The following is a 23,566-nucleotide window of genomic DNA, read 5'->3' on the forward strand; positions in this document are numbered from 1 at the left end:
TCACATAAGAATCGCCACTCTTAATAAAAACTTTTCAATTGGGAGCGCACGATGTTCCCCCTATCCACTGCGGCGCGGCATTGTGATTGACAAATCCGCACTCTCGGTCATTAACCCTTCGGCTACCAAAATCCGATATATCGGCTTTCGGCATTCTGGCGAGATGTACCGGATCTGTTGGATTTGATGTCATCAGATACATTCTAGACAGTGTGTAAGGGAATGAATTTTTTTTAAACATAATATGTTTAAAAAAAATTCAATATACGTATGTATGCTCTTTTAAAAAACCAGGCGTGAAGCGATAACCGGCTCTCAGCGCAGCAGGACGATTAACGAATTATATTATTGCTAAATAAATTGATACAGGGATAACACAAATGTTGCATAACTAAATTTTATGTTTAAATTACTCGCACCCCTACTTTATTCCTTTCAATACCTCATGTCGGCGAGTTGTTTGATCTTCAGTGCGCACGGCGTAAAAAGGAAGTGGACACAAAGCGAGCATCAAATTACTAGTTAATCGATTTTTATAAGGTTGCCTACATTTAGTTACCTACACTCTGAAAGACATTTTCATCACGCAGAAGATGAAATTTGAAAACAGATGTGTTTCAACAATGGCACAGTGTTTATATATTATCGAACACTTTTTTTTAAATGAAACGTAAATATTTGTGTTTTTATTATTTACAAAAAAATACTTCTAATTCATGCTATTTCTGTAAGCCTAAGCGGCTCGTTATTAAAAATATGTATCAAATTGTGCTAGAGTGGGTTCGAACCGAGAAATTCTGACTCTAGAGTCTTCGACACTAACCACGGGACCACAACCCGATACAAAAATCGCAGTTGAAATTTTTGGCATATACCCCAAACGTCCTGCTAACTAAAGGGTTAAAATTATTCCTCTTCCCCCCGTCACGGGTTTATAATTTTCAGATATCACCATTTCAAAACACAAATCCATGCCAGTCACCCCATTATTATTAATCGAATTTCATTTTTTAAACATTAATTAAATTACGGAAATTATAAACTGTGATATGAAAGGATCTTTAGAAATAATATTTTCTTGACGCAATCGTTTGAAAAATCTTCTTTTAGAAATACTTTTTCCTATATTTGAAATTAAATTTTTATTTTACAATTTTATCAAAGCAGTCTTGAGGTACTTACTGTTTAATGAAAATGGGGCCACATCAATTATCAACAACGATGAATGGGTTTGGATGAATCAAATGTGTTTTCGATAAATAACTGATATTTTTCGAACAACCATATAATGTTCCCTTTTATTTAAGTTTTACTTAGTAAATACCACTATTTCTTTAAATCTATTGTGACACGTCGCTCACTCCTTTCAACAACGTCATATTTTTTTAAAAAAAATTTAGTAGATCGTTTTTGAGGTTTAAAAATTTAATCAAATGTTTTTATAATAAATATGAAGCCACTTATTGAACTTTTTACTGTGCAACAGATGTTTTTAGTTATAACCTGATTTTTTTCCTCAATTTGTAAAATATTAATATATTTAAAAAAATAAAACAATACCTTTTCTTCAAAATGCAAAACCATCACTTTCTGCCCTGTAGCGGGTAAATATTAAGTTTAAAATATGCCGCTTTTGCTGGGATATAGTACATTTTCTGTGCATTTCGAAAACATACACAACTGAAAATTGAAGATTTTTGATATATGACGTTGTTGAAAGGAGTGAGCGATGTATTTCGATGCATTCCGCATAATTTTCAAACACCGTATTTTTTTACTACACAGTGACTGTCTTATCAGTGACATAATTATTCCTATTTCGATTACGCCCAAAAAACATTTCGCTAAGTGGCGTTTTTTCTATTTCAACTTATTCGTTCGTGATTAACATAAAATCCTAGGGTTCTTTATCCAGAGCATATTTGGTTCTTTATCCAGTATATTTACCCCTTTTATAATCAGCAAATTTAAAACGAAATTAATAACTAAAAATATTGATGAAAATTTTTAGAAAGTTTCAATCATCTCACGAAACGCTAGTAAATATCAACAAACTATTTTGTGTTGAGTTATCGTGTCGCTTGTTGGCATTCGAAATAATGTGCGTATGACATTTTTTAAATATACGTATATACGTCTAGTAAATAATATCTTATAAATGCTATTTGAACAACTGAAAATCATTTTTATTCTGATTTTGACAATAGCATTGGACATGAACGATATTGTGACTTCATTAAAAATAAGTTGGTAGATATCTCCTGGGCGTGCCATGCGCACAGGAGACATCTACCAACTTATTTAGATACGAGATACAAGTATGCAATATGCTAAACCTTTCCTATGCTGATCATTCAATAATTACACGTGATCCGAAGCGGGGTACCAAAAGACACAAGTTCATTTTTGTATGGAAATCGAAGTACGCGAAAACTCCACGAAGTACGAGTCATAGATTCCACGTCCTTTCCAACGCGCAGCCGAGTGCCGACTAAGCGAGAGCGAGTTTTTATATATATTTTTTTTAAATCTCAATGGCAACCCCATCTGTTAGCCGTTACGGCAAGATACGTAATACTAAATGTTGCTTGAGAATGTGCTTCTTAACACTGCTGTCATTTATGAAATGTTTTCGGTCGCATTGCGAAATGAAATATATTAGAGATGTGTGTTTTATATTTCCTTTATTGTGCATTTAATAGGACTGACTCATGACAAAGCGTGGTCGGGTACGGCCAGTAAAGAATAAAGTATCCATCCAATCTAAATAATAACAGGTTGTATAGCTGATCGGGCTGACTAGACCCCTAAAATAATTGAGATGGAAACCTTGGGAGATTAAAAGACAGGTCGGAAGACCTCAAATAAGACGGTCTGATGACATAGCAGCTGTGGGGGGTAGAAATTGGCTGCAAGCAGCAACAAACCGAAACAAATGGAAGGATGCGCAAGAGGCCTATACACATATATCCAGCAGTGGAGGACAGAAAGCTTAAGAAGAAGTAAAGCTGACGACTTACCGTCGGCTCATCTCCAAAATCCCAGGAATTGGCATCGTTTTGTTGATTAGATGCCCCATCTCCCAAAGCCGTATCCTCAGGGATAACTGCAAATCGCGCTCTCGGCATACATGGTGAGATGGCGTATGAATCTAGAAAATTTTAAAGTTTCAATTTAATGAATACATAAAAAAAATACAATACAATATATTGCCTACATGTAAATTAACCAGCTGCCTGACATAAAATAGAGCTCAGTTAGAGATTCAAAATGAATGAACTGAAACAATACCTTAATACGGAAAGATATTTGTGTTAGTCTTTAGTTGTATTTTCTTTTTTGTTTCCTTTAAAAATGTCACTTACCTTATATATTTTTTACATGCCTATTTACTTTACCTTTTATTGCTTTCTATTTTACGTTTTGCCCTGTGTTCTTATTTGTAACATTATTAACTGTTTTCAGTCTTGTTAACCTTAATCCCATGTCCCAAAATGAGTAATAAAAATTACTCATCGGCAATATAATATATTTGACTTATGCATAAAATATGTTTAAATACATTAATAATTTTATAAACATTTGGGTGGCATTGCAAAATATATTATTATGTTTTTATGCACAATGAAGTCCTGACTTCAACCCTAATGTATAGAAGTAAAGTATGAAGCATTAAGCAGTCTTGTTGGCCATGTCCCAAAATGAGTAGTGGAAATTACTCATCGGGAATATAATAAATGCGATTTTATGTATGAAATATGTTTACGTGAACAAAGCTGCAGCCATCTCAGGATGCGTGAAAAATGCCATTTGGAAAAACCCTGAAATAAAGATCGGCAGCAAAATCAAGATCTACAAAACTTGTGTCCGACCCACCATGACGTATGGAATCGAAAGTAGAGCAGACACCGCTGCCACAAAAAACGCACTTAGAGTATCAGAAATGAAGACTCTAAGAAGCATAACAGGCAAGAGTCTTCGAGATTGAATCAAAAATGCCAGGATCAGGGAAATATGCGAGATCGAAGATGTCGTTAGGTGGGGAAGGCAACGAAGGAGACAATGGTATACGCATGTGAGGAGAATGGAACCATCCAGACTCCCCCACATAGTACTGTACGGCCAACCCCATGGTAGACGACTCCAGGGCAGACCACCACCAAAGAGATGGGTGGATAGCTGGGAATCGACGTCGCAGGAGGCTAATCCCTCTTAAAAACAGGCCTCAAGGCCTATAATAATAATAAGAAGAAGAATATGTTGAAAAAAAAAAATTATATAAAAAAGCTCACTCGGTAGGGTTTGGTGACGTCCTCGATTGGCTGCTGTAGAGCTGGACCCCCCATGGGCAGCCGCCGGAGCCCCTTCCGGAGCCTCGGCGGCGGTCACCCTGAACCTCCCGCGTGCCTGCATTCCAGACACAGCCCTGGAATCAAGAGATCACCTTTAACCTTCTATCTACCCTACGTTATTCCTCACACTAACTGCGTACCGCGTCAACTGGGAGCAATAAATCAAACCTAATGAAACATTTGTAGAGGTCCTCACCAAAAGGTTACATTTCCAATATAGCACATAAAAATCCTTTACACGGATGTGGAAAATCATTGTATGACAGAATTAAAAACGAAGATATAAGAAAGCCATTTAAGGCTGAACGAGGAATAATTAAAAAGATTAAGAAGAGTTCTTTACGGTGGTATGGACATGTGGAGCGAATGGATAACGAGAGAATGACTAAGAAAATATATGTGGCGAATGTGAGAGGGAAAACAGAACGAGGACGACCGAAAAAGACTTGGCACGATCAGATCAATCAGAACCTAAAATCTGGAGGTGTCAAAAGTCTGCGTAATCGGAGGGCATGTATGACTAGATGTATGGATATGAAGGAGGCGAGGAGTGTATGTCAGGACAGAAGAGTGTGGCGTTCCATCCTCTCTGCCTACCCCTGCGGGGAAACGGCGTGATGGTAGTAGTAGTAGTAGTAAATGCTTTCAATGCAAATCTGTTCTGTTTACTGTATTCTATTGAAGTCTTAATTAAAGTTGCGACAAAACGTTACCGATCCTGTGTTGAACCAATATGAAATCGCACCAAAACGTGCGATTTTACAAGCTAGAATTCCTGATTACTTAAAATCATTTATAATGGAAATGTAACGTTTTGGTGAGGACCTCCACATTTACAAATAAGCACCAAAGAATAGCTATTTAGCCCTAAACGTCACACGTTGCTATGGTAGCCAATTCAATTAAAAATATTTTATTTACTCACTTATTAATCAGATTTGGGTGTTTCGTAATTTAATGTTACCTGCGTCATAAAAAAATACAATACGACCTAACCCTTTGAATTGGCACAACCTTTTCCCCTCTTCACTCAAATTTGGTTACGTCATTATGTTTCTCACCCCCTTACCAAATAAATGACAGCGCTCTGAAGTGATATTTTTTGTGGCAGTTCCGTAAAAAATGAGCTGACGTCCAGATTTAGTATTGGCGCCACTTAGCATGCCCGCACACGCGAGGTTTTACGCCGGCGTTTTCGGCTGGCGTTTTCCTTTTCCGAAATTCTGAATGCAAGAATATTATACAAAAACAATCTTCTAAGCGCACCGCCGATTTTTCTCAAAGCGGAAAATATTCCGCGTTCGAAATTTTTATATGGAATACAGAATTCCAAAAAAGGAAAACCCCAGCTAAAAATGCCGGCGTAATACTCCCGTGTGCTAGCTGCTTTACATATACAGAAGCTACGGTATTTCCTTACAAAAACGTTACCTTTATAAAATGGATCTTTGTCAGACGGGAGGAATATTCTATTTAACATAATCAACCTATAAAGGATTGTATTAGACTCGTTTTGTGTTTATAACAGCCGATATAATTAATATTTTCATTCATCATTTTCTTTTGGAAATTCGCCTTCAAAAAACGTTGTTTTCGTAAGTTGGCAACGAATGACGTCACAAAAACGATGCAGTTATTTTAGCGTTGGTGTCATTGCTAAATTATTGGCGGCTTTATTTTTTGATGTCTATGGTCCACCCTCCCACCCCCCCCACAGCACTCATATTTGTATAACACAAATGGTAATGTAGTGGTAAACAAATAATCCACACTACTACTATTACAGCTCTGTAAACCATAGACAATAAACCATATAACGTCATAAAACGTTCGATGACGTATGCGAACGCACGTTTTTCGTTTAATTCAAATATCTAAAGTTTAAATCTTAATATCTCCCAGATTTAGATCTAGTTCTCTACAGATTTCAATAAGAATGTCACCGACATTCTTGTGATTTTTCATATTTATTTATTAGCCAATAATCACAAATCGTAAGCTCAATATAGCCTTTCTTGAGCGAAAATGTTTAGGTACTTACTTTGTTTATGGAAAGAGCTGATGTGAGCGAAGGCGAAGCCTCGCCTCTCTCGAGCGCGGTACTTCGGTCATCCGCAACTATTGTGCTGCCTTTATCGCCAGTCACCACCGCTGAACCCCCCTTCTCTGATACACGATATCTGCTGAAAACAATAACACACTAAACAAGGAGGGAAATATGTTCACCCCCCATCCAATAAAATAATGAAAAGGTACTATAATCCCTCTGCGTTCAAGCAAAGTCCTCATTGACTGCGAAAACATAGATTCGACATACCATAATATTGTTTTTCTATTATTTTAAAAAGCGTGTAACTACTGATTCTTCTACCAAAACTTTTAGAAAATGGCATTCCATTAGGTTTTTCTACGGATTTTCGTGACGGTTAATCCTGTATTTGTAATAAATGTTTAGACGTAATTTTTTTGGCAAATATTATTTTTCTGCGATCACATCTAAAATGGGAACAAAATTCAGCAAATTATCAACCATTGAAATATGATCTTTGTTTGTTTAATTACGACACCTGATATTCCAACGGAAATTATAACGCCAGACGGAGTGGGTAATGGTATTAATCTTTGATCATTTATATAGCGCAATTTTCGTAAAATACCACTTCATGGGCGCTTCGCTGTGATCAAATTATGGAAATCATTTAACGTGCGTTCTTAGTTTTTTAAATAAATCTTCTTAGGCGGCGATTCGATAGTCGATAGTAGGACGAGTATTGAGATTGAGATTTCAAGGACGCGTCGCGTTTATTAGCCACATCTCGTTACATGAGAGAAGAAAGATATAACGTAGAGAGAAGGAGAAATAAAGCTCCACATTCTGACGTCACGGGAGAGACTTTCGAAATGTGGTGCTGGAGACACATGCTCCGAATTTCATGGACAGCTAGACGCACCAACGAGTCCATTCGTTAGGAGGTAAGTGTACCTCCAATCCAAGTGGATTGCTTGACTCTGGCCAATGTCTGTACATGACGGATTCTTTAGTTCTTTAGACACGTTGCGCGTGGTAATGAGGATAGCCTTGAACGACTGGTTGTGGTCGGTAGCCCGGAGGAGAAGAGAGGGAGAGGAAGATCCCACACGATGGACCGATCAAGTTAAGACAACAGCAGGCACCTCGGTGGTTAGAGCGCTACGTGCACGAGAAGAGTCATTGCTTCCACAAGGGTCACAACCCTCAGCAATGAGGACTAAGACGGAGAAGAAAATACCAGTATTTCCAATTGAAGCACAAATCAATGACAATGTAAATACTGAATAAGCAGAATATTTTTGTGCAAATTTTGTAATATGGGATTTCTTTTGAGATACTTTATCTATGTATTACAAATAAAAAGTGCATATTTTTCTTTATTTTTTAAGACGTTTATCTCCTATCACGTGTATGGTGCTGAACACATATTATTTTCTAAGGAAACTTAGAGAGTAGGTCCTTTCTAGGACCTACTCTCTTTTACTGTTTCTATTGGTCCCCTCAGTAGCACTCTTGTCAATTTTAGTGCGCTGTTACTAGTTACGAGCCGGTAAGATTACTTTACCCAAGGGAGTTGTAGCCGATCGAAGCGTGAGACGTTAGCCAACTCGTCTGGAACGCAGAGCTCTAGATACTCTGGAGCCGTATTATGCATTGCTCTATACATAAACAGACTGAGTTTATACTGAACCCTTTCGGGAATGTTTCGTTACCAGTATAGTTCGTGAAGTAGTGGAGTGATATGACAGAATTCTGATAATCAAAAATCAGTCTCGCTGCATCGTTTGATACTGGTTGCAGTCGAGTCTGAAATATTAATCTTTTTCGCAGTTCATTCAATATTAAATATAATATATTAAAGCCTTAATCGCAAAAATAGAATTCAGTTAGCCGCCGGTTGGCTAGGCACACTTCTCACCGAGCCCTTTTTTTAGAATATGTACTAAAAATTCAAATAAATAATTTTTTAGCATCTGACTTATCAAAGACTCTTTTCTTTTCAAAACCATACATATATTTATTTCGAAGAAAAGCTTATTTTCTCAATAGAAGAACGGTGTTTTAAGCAAAATATTCAAAACGTTAAATGTTACCTGAGTTGAATGAAAATCAAGTTGAAGGCTTTTGATAACTAGGCCTTAATGGAAAGATAAAAACCATACATACATTTAGTAATTACACAAAGTAATAATTATTTGATTTTCATCATGTTTTCATTCACTTATAAACCCGACAATATATATAGATATTGTTTTTTTAATGCTATTTGATTATGATTGCCGTTTGCCTTTCTAAACATATGTGTGTAATACCATGAACGAACGAATATATTTTTAATGAACACTTTTTAAATTGTCCGGATGGATTTCATTGTGACTAGTTATAAATGTTATTTATGAAGAAAAAAAGTGATTTTATAATTTTCTAGCTTTACCCGGTTGCTATAGCTCAGTCTGGTTAAAAACAAGTAAAAGAAAAGAGCGTAAAGAGCAATGTTATCTCAAGATTTCAAAGCGTTCGGTGATTAACTTTAGGACATTTAAGATTTTGAGCAAACGAACATTTACATTTTTATTTATATATTTATATTAATTTTCATATTTTTTTATCTTATACACTGTATTGTTATTTTAATTAACGAATCGTATGTAAGTTTAAAAATTAATTATGAAAGTAATATTGAGATATTTGAATAGTTTGGGCAAGTGAAACGAATATGCTGTTTAAAAATAAGGACATAAATCTAATCCGGTATTTAAGAATAGTGCGTTATATCCTCTCCATCTACAGATCTAGTAGCTCTTCATCTCTTAATAGCACTAAAATTGTAAAACTGTCCTCAACTGTCCCTAAAATACTGTACAATTATAAACACACATGTTTATTTGTAATTTATTACAATTTATCCAAAAATACTAAGTATAATATAATGACATAAAAGACACAACAAATTGACAATTCTTCAATTTTTAGGCGAATAACATTAATAATAATATGATAAATCTAATACATCATTCTAGGTCATACGCTTTTCTGAAAAGTCTATTAATAAATGCTATTTATGTACAAAAAGGTCTTTGCACCAAAACGGTCTGCGCCAAAGAGGACCTTGCGTCAAAACAGCCTGCGCTAAAACGGCCTTACGCCAAAACGGCCCTACGCCAAAACGGCTCGCTTGCTCGTTTACAATTGAGAAAATTTGACCGAAAGAGGATCTGGGAGTCTTAACTTCAATGTATAGTAGGAAAATAACTTCCTCACTGGCTTGATTCGAATTGATTGGTCTAATAAAATGTAGCCATATTTATTTAAAAAAAAAAATATTGATACTTTTAAGTGAAGCCACAAGCATATCCCACAGAAAAATATCTACAATCTGACCACTTATAGAAACAATAAGCTTCATTCGGTTTACCAGAATAGAAAAAGCACAAAACCCCAAAATGTGTTCTAAACTTTCAAAATGCCCCAAAACTTTTTAGCTAAAGTTAGTATGTATATCAAATTGAACATGAAAATGTCAAAGCTCCGCTCAGTTGATTCCATATGACATTTTTGTATAAATCGAAAATATCAAAACTTGTGCGAATATTATAAAGCTCTAAAAGATCGTAAACAAAGCTCGAACACGTTGTAAGTAAAAATAGCTTTGAGGGAACTCGTTATTTTCAACACATGCAAAGTACTCGTATGTGTTTAGTGTCGAAGTCTCAAAATTTAGTATAGTTGTACTTCCACAGTAATTTGAAGAGTTCCATCAATTCCATCATCACTAAATTTAATCCGTTTCACCCTAATTTTATTCCAATTATACTCGACGTATGAAATATTCAAGAAAATAGCATTACTATGATTTATTGCATACCAATATGCGGAAATCGCATTACTATGATTCTAAATTAAACTTAAAGAAAAATGCAGGTAATATATTTTCGTAAATATATGGCAATCTATTTTCGTAGTAAGTTTTCGCCTCATCGAGCAATCAGGGAACCCCGAGCATTCCGCTAAGTAAGGTAGGAAATACACCGGTCACAGTAAAGTACTATTAAAGTTCACTAATTTCACATTATGTAAGTAGTCCGACTAAATCTAAAAATATATTTACTTGTGACAAGCAGTTTCCAACAAAAAAGTTGTTTTGTTATCCCGTTACGTGTGCCGACAACTTCTCACAATATAAAGAAACTCTTTTAAAAACTTTTTCTCAGAACACGTTGTTTTCAGTTGAATTTATCACGCTTAACTGCCGTTAAGAATTCTCACATTAAATTATTTTATCCGTCTAAAATGATTTCAGGTCTAATTTTACAACAGGATTTTAAAATTATTTAATAAATACACAATTTGATTTCACTGTCAAATCGTAATTATTGCGCGAAACACTGTCATAAATATTATGAGCAAATAAGTTAGGTTGTACGAAACTTATAATTATTATTTTTTTTAAACTTTTTTTACTATTTTATTATGTAATGAAAAAGCCGTTTAAATGAATTAATACCTTTTCTGAATCGATACTCCATTAAAAATTAATATTAAAGCTTTTGTACAGCCACCTCACTAGACAACATTTCTAAAATACTGAAATGGACTCGACCGATAACGCTGGCGCGGCGCTCTCGGCGTTTGGCGGAAAGTTCCGAAAAGCGTCGGCGCCGCGACGCCGCCTCCCCTACTACAATTATCGGTATACGGCGCAGCAGTTAACTTCAAATCGCACGTAGCGAAATGGTCATATAATGTTTGCTTGAGGAACAATTTGGATGGATTTTTAACGAATGCATTATAATATTAATTACGATTCACATTTAACCCAATTCGATAAATTGTGTACGTTGCTAAATTAAACATGTTTCAGTACAGATTTCCAGTAATTCCTATGCATTCCAGTAATTTCCTACGCATTCCAAACAAAAAAGGATATCCAAAAGTCTTGTTATCATATATATCCATTAAAATAATTTACCAATTTCAGGGAATAAGCATAAAAATTATTTGCCTATTTCACATAATTATATCGTAATCTGCATCGCATCTATCTTTTTCTTTACTTGCGAAAAGGCATAGTTATCTGTCCTGCGTTTTAGATGTTAGTCCAGTGATTTAATATCACTGGATATGTTTAAAACAAATATACGAGTACAAAATTACTAAATAATTTATGGGCGTCTGAACTTGATATGAAACGTCTATCATCCCTCTTCAGTGGTGGGAATCAGCCGGTTCTCACCGGCTCGCTAGAACCGGTGCCTAAAAGTTTTACAGATCTCCGAACCGGTCATTAACCCTTTGTTGTCGCACAATATTCCGATTGAGATCATGTATCGGAGCACGCTCAGTTTACTTGGTCCGCATTATAATTATATTATTATAATTGGAGCAATCTCAGTTGTTATGTGAATGTTTTGTTTATGTGCAGAGTAAAAAAATGAATAAATGTTTTTGATAAACTATTTTTTATAGGGGGGGTTGGGTAGTACCTAAAGGGCGAACAAGTTCTGGAAAAAAAAATATCCCATCACTGTTCCTTTTTTGTATTAAAGAAGATGGAAGTCTTAGTATCCCAAAGCTTACGGCCTGGCATTTGGCTGGCTTAAGCGATCACTTTATACACTTGTGTAAAGTCACCATATCGCCCGATATTCAACATCCATATTGCATTAATATTTGAGACCTGTATATATGGTCTCGGAACCTTCCACATGTAGGTACGGTTTTCAATACGTTTAGAAGTATGGCTGATTGTCACGCCACCAGTTGAAAAATTAGTGAAGTATTTATTTGACCTGCCCCGATATAATATCTCACCCGTAGCGTGAATAATCCAGTGTCTGAAATAAAAAAAATCATGGTCATATTGTTATTTTATAATTATTTTACAGTAGAAATAAAATTGTCTCCGATGTCTACATACGGGAAAATAAATCGTTGCGGCCCAAATTAAGTTGACAGCAGGGGGTTGGGGATGTATGAAAATGGGGAAGTGGGCGGACCATCCCCTAGACACGAAACAGTGCCGGACCTAGATAGGTTCATTGGTACCGCGCGCCCTCGTACTCGTTAAGGGAGGAGGTATAAAACGTATGTTTCTATTTTACTGTGAAACCTCTATCTAGCGTTCCTCGAATAATCATTTTCCCGGATGTGTCGTCTATTTTTTCTACCCCCAATTCATTTAACATGAAAATAGATAGCATCGATCGTTACCTATCGCCATCGTTTAAATTACGCTGCATATTTGATATATTTCGTCTGATTTTTTACATTCTTCTCAATTTTCTATTTTTTTTTACATTCAACGACAGTATTCGTAAACTATCGAAAGCTTGTGTGACGCATGGTTGACGTATGCAGCAGAAGAAGTCGATACTGGCGAAGACGAGCCGCTGCCTGCACTTTCATTTTAAGAAGCAACTACACTCTTTAAAATATTAAAAACTTTCTACTACGCATATTCAATAACTGATGCCGAAAAAAATATATTTGCAAAACCGAAAATATACTGTTGACTTACAGAAAAGAAAAAAAATATGTCGATCACAGATTATTTACTATATTTTTTGGTTCTGTTCTGCTTTGTATTTTTTAACAAATACATTTATTTACCTGTATTTTTCTTAGATTTTTAACCTACCAATAGTGATGCAGATTAGAAGGACGGTATCTTTACTCGATCATATCTCGTTGTGTATTGACCTCTTAACCCCGCATTCATTTTTTTCCCGCAATCATAGTTTATTTCAATAGGTCCCTTTTAAAACGATAGATAGAGGTTCATTGTACTAACAAACTTACATTACTTTACTTTCTAGAAGTGTACTGATAGTGAAAAGTGTGAAATATTTCATTCTCATGGCCTATACCAGGCATGGGGAACCTTACTTTTTCAAAAGGCCACATTCACTTATCTGATTCAACTTGAGGCCGCAGTAAAGAAAACTTTGACACCCCCCCTTAAATTAAATATTTTATTTATATCTCAATACAACTTGTAATCGCTTTCACTTACAAATCGGTAATCTGTGTTTTATTTTTAAAAAATTGGCATTAGTCAAAGGCCGCATGCGGCCTTAAGGCCGCAGGTTCCCCATGCCTGGCCTATACCATCTCGATTGCCTTTCTTCTTCCTATTGATATCAGCACCCAGACTTCCACGAATGCTGAAACTCTTTATTTTATCTTTATTTATAGCAAGAAAATATGTACTAAAATATAAATATCAAATTCGACAAGCCTTAATACTTACCTGTCTAGAATCGTCTCGAAGCCGTACAAGAGAGGGAAAAGGGTGTATCCTCCTCCTATTACCACCCCTTTATTAACTTTACCTCCCCGTCTAACCAGCCTATCCGCTTTGAAACATTGTTACGTAGTCACCCCGTATAGTTCAATGGAGACTTGGCAACACTTAATACAATATAAAACAATATGAATATTATTATATTATATCGGATAGTAGATTATTCACCTTACGGATGAGATGTCATTTATTATTATTATTATTGATTTTATTATTATTATTATTTTATTTTTGTCCGCCTCCGTAGTGTAATGGTCAGCACGCTCGGCTACCGTTCTGGAGGTTCCGGGTTCGATTCCCAAGGGGGGTAAAAAAAATATTAGTGATTTTTTCACTGTAATATTTAATCAAAATTACCATGGACTGGTACCTGAAGCGGAAGGCTGATCACCTTTCCTTCATGTATAAACGATCAAGATAACACTGCGTTTATATGACAGTGCCCTATGCACCATTTGGGTGCGGATAAGGGTTTTATATATTTATTATTATTATTATTATTTGATATCTCAACATAGGTGAAGAAGAATATGGAAGTCTGGGTATGGGGCTGTTCTGGTTCCCTTAAATGCATACCGTTGCAATTCTGCAACAACAATTTCACATCAGTTGAAACATCCTTTAGTCGCCTGGAATTGTTATAATTCACACTGTTGCATATTCATCACTCACCTAGGCGTTAGAATTAAGTCAGCCGTTTATAACTAGATGGCGCTGGGAGTACTTTCTTGACATTTAGTTATTGTTGTCAGGGATTTTTTTTAATTAAAAAAAAAACATGCATTTAAGTGATCACTTTACCTCTCAGACTTCCATATTCTTCTTTATCTTTGTTGAGATGTCAAAAAGTAATATGAAAAATAGAGATATAATTTAAGATAATCCAGATTTGTGAACAAGTATTTGGACACACTCAAAATGTTGTAAATTATTATTATTATTTATATTTGTACATATATAAGAATCTCAACTTGATATGTAACATGTATGATTGAAATTGAAATGTTATTTCAGGATGTCTTCTAAAAATATAGGTTAAATTATTCGGATGAAGCTCAGCTATATTTAAAAGGAATAAACTTAGTAATAGCTTAATACTTCACAAATTGCTAAACTGATGGCGTAAAAATCGTCGATAAGTCATGAATGTATTAAAAACCTTACCCGTATGCGGTAGGATCTAAGATAAATGTTCAATAATGGAAAATGGTGAACGTTACACAGCTCTATAAAGTGATCGGTTAAGCCAGCCAAATGCCTGGTCGTAAGCACTTCCATCTTTTATATAAAAGAGGAATGCTAGATATGTCATATCAAGTTGAGACGCTTATAAATTATTAGGTCATATTGTACTCGTATATTTATTTAATATCACAAGACTGATATACTGTCCAAAATGTATCTGATACTTTTTTAAATCATGACATCAGATTCGGTACTGAAAGCCGATATATCGGATTTTGGTAACCAAAGGGTTGATACATTCTGTGAAGTACTGTGAGCCACCTCGTTGAGGCGGATGGGTATGCGTCTCTCTCTTGAAGGGGACTAACAGCTGACCAAACTGCTGGAGACCTTGGGAAGGGGGCGCCCTCACCTCGCAGACCTCTGGTAGGAAAAAACACATGTTTTCTACTTGACTATTCTACGTGAAGCGACTTCATGAAAGGCAATACCGTCGGAAGAAGCCGAAGAATATTGCGTAATAATTTTATTTAACTTTATTTGAGAATTTAACAGAACGGTTACATCAAGTCATTCACATATACGAGGTTATTGAGGTTGACGGGGATTGATGGTGACTGGGAGTCGCGGGCTAGAGACAGAGATGGATGGAAAAGCTCCGTGAACACAAGGTCTCTGCGTGTGGTACCGGTACAACAGAAATGACGTGGACACAGAGTGTGTAGGTCCAAGATTGGTATGTTCAGCAACATGCCAACTCCAACCCCACATGCTGAAGACAATATCGATTGCCCCTACATAAAGTACTCTATCTGCAAATCTGTTACTTTACAGGAAAGAGCTTAGAAGATTTTTTTCAACATATTTTTTTTTATTAATTAACGGTTTTATCTGAAATTCTAAACTAGTATTGTTCATTCAAAAACACGATAAAATAAAGTACCTATTAAATCGTTTTAAAACTTTATGCTTTGTCAAAATTAATTAGTTAGCGTTTTAGGAGTTCAGTTCATTTAGAAAATTCAATGTAGATAGCGTCTTGTACTCCTGAAAACAAGGCGTAATTTATTCAATATATTTTTTTTGTTTGTTTACATTTGTAGATAACGGTCAGTTGATAATATACACCGAATATCTCAAAATTGACAAAAATGTAGTTAGACCACTTTACGTAGGGCACGTCGATATACTCGAGCATGAGTTGGGAGCTATTAATTAACAAACACTTGTGAAATCACAAATAATCAGCCGGATAAAATAAGAAATCTAAAAAATTTTAACCCGATTTTATTAACGTTTTTCTTGTTTAAAAACAAGACAAAACCTAGATTAAAACTCTAGTTTGAGTTTTAATCTAGTACTACTGTATGGTAGAGAAACGTGTACTATCGAGCAGGAAGAACGGTGGCAGCTGGAGGCGTTTGAGATGTGGTGCTACAGGTATGTAGGGGAGATTAATTGGTCGAAATGTGTTGGAAACAACGAAGTATTACTTTTCTACAATGAAAATTTTATTCTTACTTTAAAAAACAAATTATTGCCATCTATACATACTTTTAGAAATTAATACACAAGATTCAAACATGTTTTTTACTGATGTTGAACGTAAAATACAAAGATGTCACAGTAAATGATTCCATGTAAAGTGACTTGATGAACTTATCTGTTTTTAATTTAAGTTATACTACTAGTATATAATCTTTGAGTTATACTTAGTAGAAATACGTCGAATAGAACGGCCACGTGCTAAGACAAGAGGGTTTCCTGCACAAAATAATAGAGGGGACGATCGAGGGAATAAGCGCCAGAGGACGCCCACGCCGCGAATACCTAAGCGAATTATACAAAGACATGCGCTGCTCCACGTATGAGGAGCTGAAGAGGGTTTCGGGAAATAGAGGAGGATGGCGAAGGAGATGTCATCTGTTGCTGCAGACCAATCTGCAGTATTGAGACCAGAGAGAGGGAGTAAATACAACTGTTCCTTAACATCTTTTGTGACACGTGTTTCGATGCATTCCGCATCATTTTCAAACATAAATGATTATTTATTAGGTTAAAAATCTAAGATAGTAATTTTCAAATCTTTTTCTGCCTAAGATGGTATTATGAAGGAAACCAATAAACTTTCTCATGCAATTTAACGAATAACCCATGTGTAGTTACATTCCCTCAGCTGTGAAAATTTTAATAAAATATTAATTTCTACAGGTAATAAATGTGTGCTGATCTGTCATCATTTGTCATCTCTCTGTGTCTTCATACGCCCGATGCTGTAAACCAGAAAGAAAACCAACCCCTTATTCATTTACTAATATTTTATTAAAGGTGCTTTGGGCAAATAAAATGATACAAATCAGTCAACCACTAAAGTATTGATCCAGCCCTGCTGATGCTTATATCCGTTTCTGCATTAAATGTTATACCCCGTTTACACATATTTGATTTACCTACATGTATCGTGGATATACTGGCAAAAAACCTTAACTTTAAAATCCCTGTGCTTTAATTATTTTGGCCTGAATAAAATACCCGCTAAGTTGAATTTATTTGTAAAACCACATAAATATGACATTTCAAACTACTTAGTGAATTTTGCCAGTTTATAGAACGTTGAAATCTTTATACTATGCATCATTAAGACAAAATTTCATACTATCAAGTTAATGTTTTTTGCCAGTATACCCACGATATATATAATATAATTTATCCATTTCCATCATGCAGGGATTATCGCATTTAACTTTTACCCTGGAGGTCTCACGTCCAATTTCCTGGAGGTCCACAATAGATAGAAGAACGTCACTCAAAATATCACAATAAAGCAACTTTAAGGCTTAGATCTCAAGCGCTCAAATCGGAATGCGTTAAGCCATGCCTAAGGCTGGTCATGTGCTCACGCTCAAATTAAAAATAATGTGGTATGATATATTTTTTTTAAAGAATATATATGGAAAAATATTTTTACATATATTTTTTAATTCCTTACCTTTCAATAACTCTTTTCTTTTCAAAACTTTATAATTATTTCAGAGAAAAACTTATTTCTCAATGAAAAAACCATGCTTAAAAAAAATCATTTAAACATAAAATGTTACCTGGATTTAGAGAAAACAATGTTGCGATTTAACGAATACTTGGCCTTAAGGTTTTATTTTACGAAAATAGTGCTATATAGATAGCCAGGATATTCAAAGGGGTATTTACAATATCCGCAAACTTCTTTTTTTCTCAAAAATAAACTTCTTGAATACTCGGTTTATTAAATATTTATGGGAGTAAAAGTAATGAATGAAGGTGGAGCAGGAAAATTATGGAATAAAATACATCATTTGACTATTATATATTATATTTAAAAGAAAGAATAATGGTTATTTTACATTGCTTGTATGTTTTTATTTTATTTTTGTGCAGTGAAGTAGTTCTTCTAGTCCTTTGATGTTCAGTTCAAGGAAGGTGCATTTTCTAGAAAAGAAAAATACAGGTTAATAATGCTTCTAAACATGTTCTGATCCAAAATACAAAAAAAAAAACAAGGTTTGTTATTATTTAGGGAGGAAACAAGCTTTCATTGTAATCAACTTATTTTGATTATAAAATATTTGGTAATTAATCTGACAAGTTCACATATTTTAGTATTTGATGGGGTTGTGAATTAACCCTTCCTTTAGGCCGGAGAAGAACCGAAGACCTACCTACCAAGTAATCAGACTATTCCGATAGTCCATGCACATATCTTAATAATTTTTTTTTAATTAAAAATAATGGTGAACATGAATAGTTTTTTATATAAAAATTTAAAAATTCTGTAAATTTATTTAAGGGAAAATGTTGTCCGCAAACACCATATAATATTTCACATAATATTTCATTAGGTCGCTCTATATGACGGTATTCCCCTTTTGTGCTTCTCCTGCCGGTTAATTTAAAATTCAAACTAAGTGTTTATTCATTTGAAAAATGTTCAAAAACAGGGACACAAAATTGTATAGGAATATTGATTTAAAACAACAAAAATGAAAAAACATGTCAAAAACAATTTGTTTAAAATTAATAAAACTGTTTTTTCTATCCCTGGTATCTGCTCAAAACACACCATGCATTAGCGATCAAAATGTAAGCCTGATTACTGTTAAAACATTGTTTATTTGATTTTTTTATGTTGAAAGAACGACATCCACTATTGACAATTTGTCGGCAGTTCTGGTCTGACTTTCGGGATGCAAGCCTGATTTGGGAGGATGCAGGGGAGCTGGGAGCCGAGAGAAGAGCCAGGAGGCAGTTTATGGACTCCCGCACCACAGAGAAAATGTAATAGGATAAATGAATAATAATATTGTCAGCTAAGGCCACAGTATCCTTTATAACAATAAATAAGTAAAATTAACAACAGATAATAGGTAGGTGATTCGTTTGACCATCAATAATATCCAGATGAGTCAAAACAGTAGCTTAAGCAGTATTATAATTTACATCAAGAGGCGCAAGATTTAATTTAGCCATTATATCTTTTTTATAATTTTAGGCAGTTCCTACTATGTTACGTTGAATATAATTACTACATATTCAAATGTAAAGCCTATTATTACTGACACACGGCAGGCAATTTTAAATTGAGACAAAACATGTTAATACTCAACATGCTTTTACTCTTATACTCACATTTATACACACTTACAACTTTTCTACTTAGACTGAGCTGAAATAGAATAATACATGTATCAAATAAAAGAATAAAAATAATAGAAAAGATATATTTTCATACAACATGAGTTAGACCTTAACGTTTTTAAAGATATAATAGTATTCAATGATAGTATATTTTAAACATAGCACAATATTGAAAATTATTTCAAAACCCTACAAAAATATTTTATTTTGTAAGAAAATATCACAAGTCTTAATTGACTTTACATGGAGATAAAGATTTATTCAGATTTAATAAAAGTATTGAAACATCAAATCATTTTGTCTCCAAATGGTGTCCTAGGTATGATGTTTCCGAGTTAACCGAAATCAATGAGATGACATCACAAATAAAACTGAAGGCAAATTGCTCATTTATTCAAGGGATACTTACTTATAGGTTGGCCTGCCTCCCACTTGGTGAATCTGATGTGAGTATCATCCCGACGGGCGGCATCCGTCTTCAAGTCGGCCTTCAGGGAACGACGCAGGATCTTGGCAGCGATTGTGGAGTAGTTAATGTAGCTAGAAAAAAACCACAGTATAAAGAAATATGCCGGGAATGGTTGCAACCATTGAAAGTGATTGTGTACAAATTTCCATTTTAACATCATCAATTTAATCTTTGGTCAAATCTATTTGGGATTACTTTACAGAAGAAAATAAAATAGTAATAATTTAACCATCAAAAATTGTAAAAATTAATTTTGAAAATTAATATGCTTTAAATACTAATTAAATATAGTAAATCGTGAATATCAAGAGCGAAAAAAGATTTTATATTGATGTTGACTTGCTCAGGAATCGAACCTGGGATTTCATGCACGGAAGTTAAACTAGTCAATACTACACTATGGATGTGATTGTAATTTATTAAGCTTAAGACCTGTTATTGTATATTTACAAATAATTACCTTATCTTAAAAAAAACTACGTACAGAATCTCAAAGAAACGTATTATAGCGTCTAATTTTCAACTTCAGTACCGAGCTACATATAAAATCCCATGTGCAGTGTTACTGGAATCAGGTCTCATCATTTTCAATATTTTCCAAAGCATCAACTATCATAAATACGGATTAACAGCACCCTAAACAAAAAGAAAATCTAACTTTTTTTATTGAGTATGTCGCATCACAATGAAAGAAAAATTACATTAAAATTCGCAGTGAAGAATTCGCAATATTAAAAAAACAAATGGAGATCAAATAAATGCAATTATACAAGTTTTTTTTAAGCAAAACATAAAATACGGACAAATATAAAAGAGATCACGTTTTATTAATTTTGTTATAATATTCAATAGAATCTTAGATTTAGTATTTTACTGCATTATTTTTTTTATTATATATAACACTGGAAATTGATGTAGATTCATGAAACCGCAGCAATGCTCCGAATATCAAGAACAGACTGGATACCGAACAAGGCAGAGTAACAACGACTGCAGCTTGTAACATCTGTGAAAAAATGGAAAACTCAATACTTTTGATACAAAATGCTAAGCCTATTTATTGCCTACTCTAAATCACGAACGAAGGACAGTAGTGTGAACAAAGAGGTTGTCACGGACGTGCAATGCTAGACTGTGGACTTGGAATGGAGAGGCTGTTCCATTTAACTTCTGAAAACAAACCCAAAGAACAATAAATATTTTCAACAATAGATCATCGCAAATTTCTCTATTATTTTTTGACATCTCATCAAAGATGAAGAAGAATATGGAAGTCTGGGCATTTACGGGGCTTACGACCGTCATAGGCTGGTTTGAGTGATCACTTTACACACGTGTAACATTCACCAATTCTACCCATTATTGACAACCACACTATTCTTTATTTGACTATTTAATGCTTGTCATCTGCAACTGTGATATCCAACTCTGACACTGAGATTATTACGAGAACTGAGTAACACTGCATACAGCCCTGCTCCCCGTACTATCTACTTAACCCTATACTTTAAAATACCAATTTACCGTGATTTTGCAACAAATGTAAACCCTGTAATACAATTATTCAATGCGTACGCCGGTTTTCCTTGTTTCGTTTTTGAATAATATCTACCAGTCTGAAAATAGGAGTTAAACCATGAAAGGGCTAATTTGTGAAAAGTTATCAAGACATCAGTTATCATAATGATTTGATGAAAAAACTAGAAAGATTTTTCTTTTATAATGTATGACAATGTACTAATACTTAAGATTTTGTTATTGAAGGTAGTTACATAATCCTACATAAAGTTTAATTTTTACTTGGGTCTCGGTAACTTTTACTTACCGATTTAATAATGTTAAAATAGCTCTGTATAATAGGTTAATTTTTACAATGTCAAACCGTGAATGTGACAAAAGTAGACATTTTAGTTTAGTTTATTATAAGTTAGAACTCAATTCTAGAATTCGAATTTCACGACTAAAATTTATTAAGGAAACATCTACTAAAAGTTAAATAATTTATAATTAAAAAGTATCGACCTCCTTGATTTTAATACATGGAAAATTTTATAAAATCACTAATGCAAAGTGCATCTATAATTTTAGAATAATGAATCAACTATAAATATTTTATTTAAAATTAAAATAATTTTACTCTCTTACTTTAATCCAGCTTGTCTCCAGGCACTCATTTTGGATAAGTTTTTATGGCTTATCGGCTATAATTCTCGAAATGCAATTCTCTCAGCCGACTTCCCACGAACTTACGTAATTACCAGCGACAATAAACAATAATGAAAAATTACCATAGACCAAGTAGATCGCTCCAAAAACTTTTTTTTTAGGTACCTATCTATACATTTCTTAACCCTTCCCTTACTGTGCTAAAAAACTTCCGCATGCACCGGTGATATGTATTTTGTACACCATATGATAATGTGGTTTAAAAACAGGAAAAATAAGAATATTTCCAAATGTTGCTTTTATTGACCATAGTCAAAGTTGAAATGTAACAATTTTTACATTTTAGCTTTGGTAATTACCTAAAAAAAAAAACATTGCAAGTAGCCGCAATAGCTAGCGTAGTGACACGAATGCTACGTCAGACAATTTGCAAATTACTGGCGGCTGGCGGGGTAAAGACATAAGGCGCGTATACTTACAAAGCACGCCACACGCGCACACACCGAAAGTTTGTGAATTAGTGATTTTATTCCTAATTTTTTCACAAATTATTTATTTCTGTCGCTCCAACATAATTTACATAATTATATCACGGAAGAATGCAAAAATTCTGAGCCTGTATCTATTATATTTTATATTGATATTCTCATTTTTAAAGTCGATTTGTAGTAAATACATATTACCGAGAGGGGAAGGTTAAGATTTATTTTGAGCCTAAAATAAAATAAAGAAGGGATAAAAACATTTGACCAGAATGGTATAAATTTAAATAAGTTTTCATAAAATTAATTTGATTATTTTTGCTGAAGCAAGTTACCATAAATAATTTTAAGATATTTTTTATGAAAATGCGACCAAATAAATAAAACAATTAACAAACTTAAACAAACTTTAAAGAGTAAACTTTGAACAGAAATTTATCAACTTTTTTAAAAGGGTGAACATCAATAATGTTAGTCATTTACGATGTTGAAACATTCAATGCATATTTTTGTTTTAAATTTTGAATAACGAATATGTAAAATGAAAATCGATGTTTGACAAAATTCAAAATGAAAGGATATTGTATTCATATTGTAAAGGAATGCAGGACAGAATTAAAAATGGTTGGAATGAATAGGAAAGGGGCTCTTTCTGGTTATTTGGACATGTGGAGCGAATGAATATTTGATAGAGAGCATTTGGCAAATGTGAATGGGAGAACAGAGTTAAGACTGTCAAAAAAATCATATTGCCTGAGGACATTAAAACATTATATTGCCTGAGGACATTAAGGACATTAAAAAAAATTATATTGCCTAGCAGGACCTGAAAACTGGATAAATAAATGAAATTAAGATATTACGTTATTAAAAAGTAAATTATTTTTAGCTTATATACCTACTCGT

The 23,566-nt window shown here is 34.1% G+C and overlaps 2 protein-coding genes across 4 annotated transcripts in view; both read right to left on the reverse strand.

Annotated features, from left to right (window-relative positions):
• The window catches only part of LOC148301102 (uncharacterized), a 154,132-nt gene extending 143,139 nt beyond the window's left edge, over positions 1-10,993 (reverse strand). Inside the window, exons 1-4 of one of the 2 annotated variants that reach the window (XM_088273821.1) lie at positions 10,889-10,993; positions 6,394-6,532; positions 4,293-4,426; positions 3,021-3,151 (exon numbers count right to left, since the gene is read on the reverse strand). In XM_088273821.1, coding sequence (XP_088129947.1) covers positions 3,021-3,151; positions 4,293-4,413 — 252 coding nt within the window. In that variant the 5' untranslated portion in view covers positions 4,414-4,426; positions 6,394-6,532; positions 10,889-10,993. Of the gene's footprint in view, positions 1-3,020; positions 3,152-4,292; positions 4,427-5,277; positions 5,398-6,393; positions 6,533-10,888 lie in introns of those variants that run through there. The other variant, XM_088273822.1, reaches the window with a different exon arrangement.
• A 7,210-nt stretch (positions 10,994-18,203) lies between these two features.
• On the reverse strand, positions 18,204-22,287 carry LOC148301104 (protein stunted-like). Of its 2 annotated transcripts, XM_088273814.1 has the most exons (4): positions 22,158-22,287; positions 19,953-20,083; positions 19,535-19,571; positions 18,204-18,337 (listed from the first exon to the last, which is right to left on the reverse strand). In XM_088273814.1, exons 1-3 carry the CDS (start codon positions 22,184-22,186, stop codon positions 19,558-19,560), a joined length of 174 nt encoding a protein of 57 aa, XP_088129940.1. In that variant the 5' UTR covers positions 22,187-22,287; the 3' UTR covers positions 18,204-18,337; positions 19,535-19,557. The 2 variants fall into 2 exon arrangements, with proteins under 2 accessions (XP_088129940.1, XP_088129939.1); XM_088273813.1 differs by lacking the exon at positions 19,535-19,571 and having other exon boundaries at positions 22,158-22,284.
• Between the last annotated feature and the right edge of the window lie 1,279 nt (positions 22,288-23,566).

Source organism: Brachycentrus maculatus, unplaced genomic scaffold (genome assembly GCF_059751285.1).
Source record: "Brachycentrus maculatus isolate JH-2025_06_01 unplaced genomic scaffold, ASM5975128v1 h1tg000608l, whole genome shotgun sequence".
NCBI lineage: Eukaryota > Metazoa > Arthropoda > Insecta > Trichoptera > Brachycentridae > Brachycentrus > Brachycentrus maculatus.